Below are 12221 nucleotides of genomic sequence, written 5' to 3'. Positions count from 1 at the left end.
TACTGTTTCTAACATTAAATAGCAAACCCCTAAAAGTGATACTGATGATAAATGTCTAAACATTTGTATGATTCCAGAAGTCACAGAGCAGAGTCTCCAACACCCAGCTGTGTGTCTGTGAAGAGTGACTGGTCTAAAGAATTTAATCCTCCAGACTTCAGTGAACCTGGACCTCCACACACACAGTATGTCAATCCTCCTGTACAATATATACAGTAACACTATAACTATAATATAATATAATATATAATATATATAACACTATAACATGACAAAGTGATCTGTCTGACTGTTGTCATTATGGAGAGAATCCTACTGGATAGAGTTGTCGATCATATTAATTCATTTGATAACCAGTTTGGGTTCAAAGCAAAGCATGGTACTGACTGACTTTGCTCTCAAAGATATTGTGAGCAAATACAAAGAACGTAACTCATCGGTCCTCATGTGTTTTATTGACGCATCTCGGGCCTTTGACCGGGTTAATCACAGGAAGCTCTTCTTAAAAATGAAGCAAAGAGGTGTGCCTGGATATATTGTGCGGGTCCTGGCCTACTGGTACGCCCACCAGACCATGCGAGTCAAATGGGGTGGGAGTATATCGGCCCCATTTGGGGTTAGCAATGGGGTCCGGCAGGGGGGAATTTTAAGTCCCATTTTATTTAATTTATATATGGATGACTTATCTGCTCAATTGAGAGGTTGTAACACTGGTTGCATGGTTGGGGAAACAATTGTAAACCACCTGATGTATGCTGATGACCTGGTGGTCCTGAGTCCCAGTAGTGCTGGTTTACAGCAGCTCCTGGACGTATGTTCTCTGTATGGCGTAGATCATGACATAAAATACAATGCCAGCAAAAGTGCTGTTTTAATAAGTAGGACTAAAGAGGACAAGCGTCTTAATTTTCCTGTATTTAAATTATCAGACAATAATCTAGAAGTCTGGAATAAAATCAAATACCTTGGTCACTTCATTACTGATCAAATGACTGATGATGATGATATCTTCAGACAGTGTAGAAAGCTGTATGCTCAAGCAAACACTATTGCTCGTAAGTTCAGTCAATGTTCTACTAAAGTGAAAGTGTCATTGTTTAAGACATACTGTACACCACTCTATACTGCTCACCTTTGGTCTTCTTATAAGAAATCTAGTATGCATAGGCTGCAAGTTGCATATAATGATGCTATGAGGATACTCCTTAAAAAACCCAGAGGGGGCAGTGCTAGTGAGATGTTTGTCACTGCGGGAGTGAGGACTTTTAAAGCACTTTTAAGAAACTTAATGTTCAAATTCATGAAACGGTTGGATGTATCAACTAACGGCATCATTGTGGCACTTTCAAGCCCCCTTATGAGCAGTTCACGATACACATCCAGACTAAGGGTACACTGGTTAAAATGCCTGTGTGTTTTTCCTGTGGGCTAGGATATGTACTATTTATTTTTTACATCTTCTTATTGATTTTTTATTGCCTGTTGTGTTTCTTATATGCATGGATAAGTGTTTTTATGTCTTGTATTCTGTTATATGGACCTGAGTCCGCTAATAATAAAGATTGATATATGGAAGCAAATTTGAACAGGGACAGTTTTGATGAAAACATGTTGCATGTTTACAATGTACAACTGGACCATGTGTTTGTAGTATGCAGATCGGTTGCTGTCATTTGTGTTTGCATACTTATATTAAGTATGTTTCAGGCCATGGAGTGATATTGATATGTATTGATATGTATTGATAAGTCATTGTCTATATTCATAATAAGTTGTCTATTCATCTCCACAGAGAGAGGAAGAGGAGTGGTCGTGTTGTGACAGAGCAGGCGTCCAAGGGATCCAGAACCACACCTGGACTGAAGACACCCATTCACACCAGCAGTGAACAAAGTAAGACTGGACACAATGTACATTAATTAACACAGTTAATAACTGAAATGTTTGAAATGAGAGAAGACATTGTCAGACTAAATGTCCACAGTGTGTCATCACTTATCCATGTTGAAATAATGATGCTAAACATGTATCAACTCTGTATGAAAACCAGTAATACGATGTTTCTTTTGCCTGTTTTTCTAGTTTTATTAACCACTTAAACCCCTTATGTTGTTTAGTGGAGACCCTCAGGGCTCTATACTAGTGTATTTTCTGTTTTCACTCAACATGAAATATCTTCGCTGAAAATAGCAGATCTACAAGCTTATAGATCAGCTTGTACACTAGTAGATTTCTGTCAAAGTTTTTCCCAGAATACAGAAGCTGGGGTTTAAGTGGTTAAATTAATAATTTGCATACACAGCTAAGGATGTAAAGTTATAAATTCAACTGAATGTTTAAAATGTCTTCATTGTCTTCTCGTAGCAGATGTCAGTCCGCAGGAGGTTCTAAAGGTTTATAAGGTCGGTTTGAACCGTCTTGATCGTGTGACATACGTCACTGAAGTGCCCTCCCTCAGCAGCATCTACACAGAGCTCTACATCTCAGCGGGAGAGAGTGAAGGGGTTAATACCCAACATGAGGTCTGGCAGCTTGAGACAGCTTCCAAGAAGAACACTCTCCATGACCAACCAATCAAATGCTGTGACATCTTTAAGCCCCTCCTCCTTGGCAGAGACAAACCCATCAGAAGAGTTCTGACCAAGGGCATCGCTGGCATTGGAAAAACATTCTCTGTGCGTAAGTTCACTCTGGACTGGGCAAGGGGTTTGGAAAATCAAGATGTCATTCTCCTGGTTCCCTTCTCATTCCGGGAGCTGAACTTGGTCAGAGATGAGCAGCACAGTCTTCTCTCACTGATCCATCATTTCCACCCAGAATTAAAGAAGGTCACAGCAGAGCAGCTCGCTGTCTGGAAGGTTGGCTTCATCTTTGATGGTCTGGATGAAAGCAGGTTTCTGCTGAAATTCGAGAACATTCGCATTGGTTCTCATGTCTTCCAAGAGAATGACATTGTTTCTGATGTCACAGTGACATCATCAGTGAACTTGCTGTTGACGAACCTCATCGAGGGTAATCTGCTCCCCTCAGCCCTCCTCTGGATAACTACCAGACCTGCAGCAGCCAATCAGATCCCTCCTGATTGTGTTGACATGGAGACAGAAGTACGAGGGTTCACAGATCCCCAAAAGGAGGAGTTCTTCAGGAAGAGATTCAGTGATGATGAGAAACTGGCCAGCAAAATCATCTCACACATGAAGACATCAAAGAGCCTCCACATCATGTGTCACATCCCAGTCTTCTGTTCGATCACCGCTACTGTTCTGGAGGACATGTTGAAGACAGACGAGAAAGAACAGCTGCCCACGACCCAGACTCAGATGTACAGCCACTTCCTGTTGGTCCAGACAAAGAGGAAGAATCTGAAGTATGACGAGACACACGAGGCAAAGAATGAAGACAAGAAAAAGAAAGCAAACAAGATGTACAACCACTTTCTGTTGGACCAGACAAAGGAGAAGAAGTATGATGAGCTCATGGAGAAGGACAGGGAGGTTCTTCTGAAGCTGGGCAAGCTGGCGTTTGAACATCTCGAGAAAGGCAGTGTCATGTTCTACCAAGAAGACCTGGAAGAGTGTGGCCTTGATGTGAAAGAAGCCTCGCTGTACTCAGGAGTGTGCACAGAGATCTTCAAAGAAGAGACTGTTCAATCTGAGAAACAGGTCTACAGCTTTGTTCATCTGAGCATCCAGGAGTTTATGGCTGCAGTCTACCTGTTCCACTGTTTCACACAGAAGAACACGAAGGTACTGATGACGTTCCTGGGAGGAGGAGGATACTCGCTGACCCTGGAAGACTTCCTGAAGAGAGTCATGGTAAAATCCCAGGAGAGTAAAAATGGCCACCTGGACCTCTTTGTCCGCTTCCTTCATGGCCTCTTACTGGAGTCCAACCAGAGTCTGTTAGGAGGCCTACTGGTTCAGAAAGAGAACTGTCCAGAGACCATCCAGAGAGTCATTAACAACCTGAAGAAGATGACCACTGAAGATCACTCTCCTGAGAGAATGATCAACATCTTCCACTGTTTGATGGAAATGAACGACCACTCAGTACTTCAGGAGATCCAACAGTACCTGGAGTCAGGGGACAGTCTGACTCCATCCCAGTGTTCAGCTCTGGCTGCCATGCTGCTGATGTCAGAGGAGGTTCTGGATGAGTTGGACCTGGACAAATACAAAGCATCAGAGGAGGGGCGATGGAGACTGATCCCAGCTGTGAGGAACTGCAGAAAGGCTCGGTTAGTTGTCATGTGAATAGAAATACCCTAGAGTCAATCTGACATTACAGTACACTATAATTAGAAACTAAGGTTGACACAAAAGTTAGAAACTAAGGTTGACACAAAAGCTCCAATAATACTGTCTGTGTAATAGGGACTGGTGGTATTTTGTGCAAAGCCCACAATAAAGCAGGGTAAAAACCAGAAAGATTCAATTCAAGGAAATTGCAAGTGTGGTTGCCGTGACACAAGTGACGAGGAATCAACTGGGAAACAAATTCCATCTTACTATTTATATTAGATACTGTGATGTCATTTATATTAGATACTGTGATGTCATTTATATTAGATACTGTGATGACATTTATATTAGATACTGTGATGTCATTTATATTAGATACTGTGATGTCATTTATATTAAATACTCTGATGTCTGTGATGTCATTTATATTAGATACTGTGATGTCATTTATATTAGATACTGTGATAAGTGAAGCACGACCAAAAGCTTCACCTTTTTCTTGTGCAGCCTCCCAACCCAGATAACATCACTAAAAAAGTTTACAAAACACAGGTTCACTTTGATGGGTAAAAACTCTCTGACCGAATATACAATAGTGCCTATAGCCTATAGCAACCACACTAACTAAACTAAGAGTGTAAAATCCCTGCTGGTTGAACCCACCAGACCAGTGGTTTGAACCCACTGACACTGGTTGAACCCTCCAGACCAGTGGTTTGAACCCACTGACACTCAGTAGAGGAACTTAAAATAAAAATCACAGCAAGTGTGAAGTGATCAGTGCCTTTCATGAGTTACAATGTCTGTCCTGATGGACACACACACAAAGCCAAATGTGTCTATGGACAACTTATAAACAATGTATGTGTGTCGGTGCTCCACCTCGAAGCCAGATCAAAGCCTGTAGCCGGGGAGCCACAGGCCCAAAAGCTCAAAGAATAGGATGCTACCTGTGATGTCATGACATACTTTTAATTTTTGTTTTTTCTATTAATTTGGTCATCAAGGTCCACAGAATGAGAGGCCTGCTCTGCCGGAAATCCTGCGAAAAAAAGTTATGGCCATTTGTATATTCACTCCATCGACTTCAATATAAAGGAAAGAAACACACCAAAAAAAATATGCTTTAAGTAGCATGTGAGGGGTCAAACTAGGGATTCTTGATGATTCTGAATCCATTGCAAGCATTTGTTTTGCATGAAAAAGATTCCTTGGGCTAGAAAACGGACCAAAATAACGGTGAAAAGTGATGACTCGTCATTTTTCACAGGTTTGAGAGGCTGAAATCTAGCCCAAGGAATGTTTTTCATGCAAAACAAATGCTTGCAATGGATTCAGAATCATGAAGAACCCTTAGTTTGACCCCTCAAATGCTACTTTTTTGGTGTGTTTTTTTCCAGTATAGTGAAGTCAATGGGAAACTTTTTTTCGCAGGATTTCCGGCAGAGCAGGCCTCTCATTCTGTGTACCTTATTGACCAAATTAATAGGACAAACAAAAATTTGGAGTATGTCATGACATCACAGGTCCTCTCTCATTTTGGCCCAGTGGCTCCCCGGCTACTGCAGCTGTGGCCCAGCTTGAGGAGACAGGGATGAGAAATAGAGAGACTGAATGCTGGTCTCTAGCAGCTTGTTTGTAAAGCTTTTACACAGTTTAGACAGTAAATATGCAATGTAGTTCAGTCTTCATTTCACACCTTTAACAGCTGGGTGAAAGCTTTGTTATCAAAATTGCTCTTCCTGTGTGGTGTTGTCTATTCCACACTCTGCTGTTAAATATATGTATAATTTGTTTTGATAATCTCTGATTTAATCTGCATTTACAGACTTGTTGGCTGTAACCTCAGAAAGACAGAGGTTGAAGTTGTGGCTTCAGCTCTCAGCTCTAATCCTTCCCATTTGAGAGAATTGGACCTCAGTGGAAACAACCTGAACGACTCAGGACTAGTGGAGCTGCTCTGTGAAGGACTGAAGAGTCTGCACTGTAGGCTGGAGATTCTACGGTAAGATACATTTACCCAATTTATTTTGATCACTTCTGTATTATTATGTACTGTATTATGTGAATATAATATGAATGCTGTGGTGAGAATGTATTAATATGCTTGATATCATGATAACCCAAGCTTATGTGCCTGAGTAGACGTTAAAATTACCGCAAACATATTTGTTTGAAAGTGTAATAATATCCCTTTAACGCAAATGTATAGGCTACTTTGTCATACCACGGGATTGCACATCCAAAATAGCTGATACATGACAAGCTCACAACGCGTCGAGGACGCAACGATTGTGAGCTTGTAGATCGGCTATTTTTGACGTGTGACCCCAAGGGGGTCCCCATATTCTTTTGTGGGGTCCCCAGATGATTAATTAATTCATTTAATGACTTTTGAAATTGTAAAATATTACGGAAGAGGAAAACATTGTGAAAATAGCCGATCTACAAGCTCACTGCAAAGTTCCAAGTGCTTGTCAGGTTTGGGGTTCCCAGTTCAAATATGATTATCAAGCAATCAATCTGGTGTTTCATTCTTCATTCAGACTGGCTCACTGCTACTTGTCAGAGAGATGCTGTGAACTTCTGGTCTCAGCTGTAAGCTCTCATCCCTCCCTAAGAGAGCTGGACCTGAGCTCCAACATGATGGTGAATGTTCCAGTCCTGGAGAACTGCAAGTGAGTAGACTTGAGCTGTGTCCATGTTAGTGCACTGAATGTGCACTGTTTCCCTCATGTGTATTTATAGGGCTGTCAGTAGTTCACCTCCAAAATGTTTTTCTTTTTTTTTTTTTGCTATTGATTACTCACGCCATGGAGACAGCAATATTTGTTTTGCCACATTCCTAAGACAAAACATGTATGACAATAAATGTACCCCCATTGATTCTGGATGGGGAACCAAATACATTCGGGTCCCCATCAGGAAATCAATGGAAGTAAATTTACTATAATCAAATTGTCTTAGAAATGCGACACAACACAAAAATATATTATTGAACTCAAGTCTCCATGGCATGAGTAATCAATTTTGGGGGTGAACTACTCTTTTAAGACGATAATATCGAGTCAACGCACATTCCTTTCAACTGCACTTTTTTGGGACGTGCGATTAATGTTTGAACCGTGGTCCACTCCAGGCGCTGAGGTAAACGTGTTGTAGTTTGATTAAACATAACATGAGGTAAACGTGTTGTAGTTTGATTAAACATAACATGAGGTAAACGTGTTGTTGTAGTTTGATTAAACATAACATGAGGTAAACGTGTTGTAGTTTGATTAAACATAACATGAGGTAAACGTGTTGTTGTAGTTTGATTAAACATAACATGAGGTAAACGTGTTGTAGTTTGATTAAACATAACATGAGGTAAACGTGTTGTAGTTTGATTAAACATAACATGAGGTAAACGTGTTGTTGTAGTTTGATTAAACATAATATGAGGTAAACGTGTTGTTGTAGTTTGATTAAACATAACATGAGGTAAACGTGTTGATGTAGTTTGATTAAACATAACATGCCACCGAAAAAAAGATCATAGCTTATTATCTCCCAAGTAGAGCCTGTCCATAGTGTCTCCAACCACCAAACTTTTCATCAGAAAGTTCCTACTTTCCGACGTGCAGCCAAAACGCGTCCGTTGTTGCTACCTGCTCTGCAGCATACCATGCCAACTTATATAGAAAAATAAAAACGCCTTTATAATGGATAGACCTGTGACTGCTGGTCTTTGAGTTGTTATTGTAAACCTAACCACAACCGTAAACTTAAACTAACAATAAAACAATCTCGCCATGGGAACCAAAGCGCTAAGTAAAAGGGGTGGGACCCCGTCGCTGACGGCCGTTTGCTTAACAATTTGGACCGCAACAGCGATTGCGTCATAGCAGCCGTAGTCTGCTAGTAGTAGAAACGGGCTCCTTACATGTTAGACACTTACTTAGATGTTGATGCATTGTTGTTCTACTTCCTACAGAGTGAAACACGGAGGAGAAGATTGGCTTAATCCTCAACTCATTACCAGATGTGAGTATCTGTCTGTCTGTGTCAATATCACACATTGTCATTTTATACACTGTTGTATGCTTGGTTGGCTCCTCCCCAGATGCTGTTCTGAAAACTCTTCAGGAGAGCTTCCAGGGAATTCAGGTTTCTCTGCTCTTGGCCTGGTCCTTAACACCAGCAAGACTAAGTTTAAACACACCACCAAATAACAGGCTAATAAAACATGTTTTTTATTAAAGAATGCTCACATTTGACTGAGTTGATATATATATATGTTACAGGATGTTTGGGTAACGCAGGACGTTCATTGTAAGAGCGCTTGTTTTGTCGTTCACCACACACTAATCACCACCAGGTGGCGACGACAGCCATTCACTCGCATTCACTAGTGAAGGCGCTGACGTCACTCGTTTGCGACTGTATTTACTAGCCTAGCCTAGCCTAGCCTAGCCTAGCTTAGCCATTAGCTCCATTGTAGTCACTTGGACAGGGTGTTTATCGTGGGCTTGCCCACTATTGCATTCACCACGGCTTCGTAACTCGCGCGGCGCTCCGCCGGCCGCGCGGCCCTGGCCCGCTCTTCGCGGCCACTCGCACCTGCGGTGCTCGGGGGCGAAGAGCAGGACCAAGGTCCGCTGGCCTGCGCGCCGCTTGCAATGTCGTGGACAATCGAGCGGGCGCGGCTCCGCCTGGAGGATGTTGCTGTGGGCGACCGCTTGTTCCGCCCCGTGCTGCACACCGAGTGCTCCGTTTCTCGACCGTCCTGTTTCTCTAACAAACCGTGACATATATATATATATATATGTTACAGTTAGTTTGGGTAACTCAGTTAGATTGGGGTAGGAGTGCTTGTTCACCTGGATGTTCAACCCTAACCCTAACCCTAACCCTAACCCTAACCCTAAACCTTACCCTAAACCTAACCCTAACCCTAACCCCAAACCTAACCCTAACCTCAGTAAAACTATGCCTAAACCTAACCCTCAGTCAAATTATTCCTAGTTCCCTGAAGGAGGCGGCGCCTGCTCCACCTTGTGCACAAAAACAAACGCTCCTGTTCTCAATCTAACTGAATCTCAAACTAACATATATATATATATGTGACATATATATATATATATATATATATATATATATATATATTGTTCCAAAAACAACCAATCTACAAGCTCACCATGCATTTTGGAGCTTTTGGAAATTAGACAAAAATCGCAGATCTACAAGCTCAAAATATGTAACATTGTGACAGGTTCTGAATTTGTAAAGTATGTTTTTAAAAGTACAAAAAAAAATGTAAATTAAAAAAGTAGGGGTTGCCACCCGTCGCATAAAATACGGATTTGTCAATTATTTGAGAATTAAAGCCATACTATGTAACTTTTTAAATACAACTAATCTTAAAATTGTCCTAACTATTAAATCGCTAAAGTTTTAGAACCCCAACTCCGTTTTCAATTTCAGCCCCTAAAGCCTTCTGTAAATATATTTTCTATGATCCTGGCCGGGGACTGGATTTCCCCGCAAAATTACGTCATCTGCAACATCCGTATACGTTGTGTATAGGTTGGCCAATCACATCGCGGATCATACACACATGATACACATGATACGGCCAATCACAGCGTGTGCTGTGTCTCTTCAGGAAGTAGCCTCCCTCAGCAACAGTGTTTACGATGGTGAAGGATTTTTGCCTCTTACTCCCCAAATACTGGTCAGAAAATTAAGTTCTACCCCTCTACGGATTCGTATCGGTCGCGGTGGTTTGCGGCCCCACTCCGGTGGTCTGCGGCGTAAAAATTGCCAAAAAAAGCAATACCGCTACTGACCACTAGCTGAGGAACTTACACAGTATAGCTTTAAATGTTCGTATCGAATCAATACGGAACGGGGTTTTGTCTGTATTTTCCCAAATGCCCCATAAAGGACTGTCACAAAAACGTCGAGTGGGGGAGGGGGTCCCCAGATGATTAACTTAATGTGGAACATTGTTTTCTCAACAGTAAACAAACCAACATACATTATACGTGTATAGTTAAAATTATTGATTGATTATTTGGGGGGTTCCCAGTTTCATAATGATTATTGTGGGGGTCCCCAGTGTGTATTTTCCACATTGATGTCATTTCACATAAACTTCATGTAAACATATTTTCTCTCAGAATGTCACTTCTCAACCTGGAGGCTTTAAGACATCTTACTGTGTTGTCATCAGACACAGACCTGGTTGTGAGCTTGTAGATCTTACTGTGTTGTCATCAGACACAGACCTGGTTGTGAGCTTGTAGATCAGTTATTTTCACCATTTTAAATGTTTAGATTTTCCACCGACAGCGACGGTGCATTTTAATTATTTAGAGTGAAAACAAACAAACGGGTTGTGAGCTTGTTGATCTGCAATATACAAAAAAGATTGACTGATTGTGTGTGTGTGTGTGTGTGTGTGTGTGTGTGTGTGTGTGTGTGTGTGTGTGTGTGTGTGTGTGTGTGTGTGTGTGTGTGTGTGTGTGTGTGTGTGTGTTTAACTCCACGTTTAAACAAAGCCGTCGTACTGTAACTGCAGGGAAGAAAGTAGTGTTGATTTTGACAGCAGATTTTAATTTAGTTTTAGTCATAGTGGTTTGAATAAAACTCCATTTAGTTTTAGTCATATTTTAGTCATCTGAAATGTTTTAGTTTTGGTCTAGTTTTAGTCGACTAAATATCATATGATTTATTTGACTAAATCTTCAGTTGAAATGTATTTTGATGGACCTTGATGATATCATAATGGATGATTTTACGTTTGGCTGCATGCTGAATATACCGGTAGCAGATCTACAAGCTCACAACGTACCACAGCGTGACGCGTTGGCGAGCTTGTAGATCTGCCATTTTCAGCAACATTTATTTTATTTCTACTGCATCTCTTCTCCACTAGTCCCTCCCTAACATTTTAGTCTAGTTTTTATTTGTTGACTAAATTGTCAATATATTTAGTTTTAGTTTTAGTCAGAGTTTAGATTTTATTTAGTTTTCGTCAGTGAAAAAAAAAGCGAGTCGACGAACATTTAGTCATAGTTTGTTATTAATCCACGCAATCCCATACAGGATGGCGTTACGCTATCCATTTCAATAGGTTTTAGAAGTCTAAATAACAATAGACATCTTTAAGCGTATATTTGCAACGACTCGCTCTGAAATCTAACTACATCCATCTCTCAGTCCCTCCTAATTTCAACATCAGAAACCTCTGCCTATGACCCAATGCATTGGTCCTCCTCTGTAACCTGAGATTAACTGTAGCTCGCTGCTGGATCTGACTGTTGGTTGTATTATCAGAGTAGTTATTTTGAATCTAGGATAATTAGATCCAATGAGGTGTTTTTGAATATTAACTAAACCTTCGAATCAATATCCCAACAAGTTAGGCCACACTTAGATTATAGGTTCAACACACCCTATTTAAGCAGATCTCTATGGTTATACATTTCATAATGATGCTTATAAAAATCAGATTTTGAATGATATATTTTGCAGGTAAATTCATTAAAGAAATAAAAGCTTTTACAGAAATAGAAAAAGGCAAAAGCATTCAAAGTACATTTCAATGTTCCCAATTTAGTCTAAATCATCGTTTCCATTTTTACACTATAATGATATGTAGAAGGAGGAGGATGGATCGCACACAGTGGCAAGAGTTGTTTTTTCTTTATTGTTGCATTTGCATATGAGAAACAAACGTTTCGGCTGTAAGCCTTCTTCAGTGTATCTGAAGAAGGCTTACAGCCGAAACGTTTGTTTCTCATATGCAAATGCAACAATAAAGAAAAAACAACTCTTGCCACTGTGTGCGATCCATCCTCCTCCTTCTACATGTTGATTTAAAGGGATAACGCACCAGTCGAGTCAGAGCGCGGTGGTAACCAAAAAGTCTATACACTATAATGATAATAATCATCATAGTAAGAAAGCAGAATAAATTCTTATTACCCTTTC

General features: G+C 40.7%; 2 protein-coding genes across 6 annotated transcripts in view; one reads left to right on the top strand and one right to left on the bottom strand.

Moving 5' to 3' along the window:
- LOC308292279 (ankyrin repeat and IBR domain-containing protein 1-like) overlaps positions 1–12221 on the bottom strand; it is a gene marked incomplete at its 5' end in the record, with an annotated part of 135520 nt that overhangs the window by 62109 nt on the left and 61190 nt on the right.
- LOC308293402 (protein NLRC3-like) overlaps positions 1–12221 on the top strand; it is a 48433-nt gene that overhangs the window by 18589 nt on the left and 17623 nt on the right. For 3 of the 5 annotated variants that reach the window (XM_080735900.1, XM_080735896.1, XM_080735899.1), the window contains 6 exons: positions 78–185; positions 1793–1893; positions 2365–4249; positions 6070–6246; positions 6788–6919; positions 8218–8267. In XM_080735900.1, coding sequence (XP_080592026.1) covers positions 78–185; positions 1793–1893; positions 2365–4249; positions 6070–6246; positions 6788–6919; positions 8218–8267 — 2453 coding nt within the window. The remainder of the gene's footprint in view (positions 1–77; positions 186–1792; positions 1894–2364; positions 4250–6069; positions 6247–6787; positions 6920–8217; positions 8268–12221) is intronic. The other 2 variants (XM_080735897.1, XM_080735898.1) reach the window with 2 other exon arrangements.

This window comes from Nannobrachium achirus, assembly GCF_963921795.1.
Source record: "Nannobrachium achirus genome assembly, chromosome: 10".
Lineage (NCBI taxonomy): Eukaryota > Metazoa > Chordata > Actinopteri > Myctophiformes > Myctophidae > Nannobrachium > Nannobrachium achirus.
The sequence above is the reverse complement of the archived record's forward strand: the minus strand, read 5'-3'. Positions and strand labels throughout refer to the sequence as shown.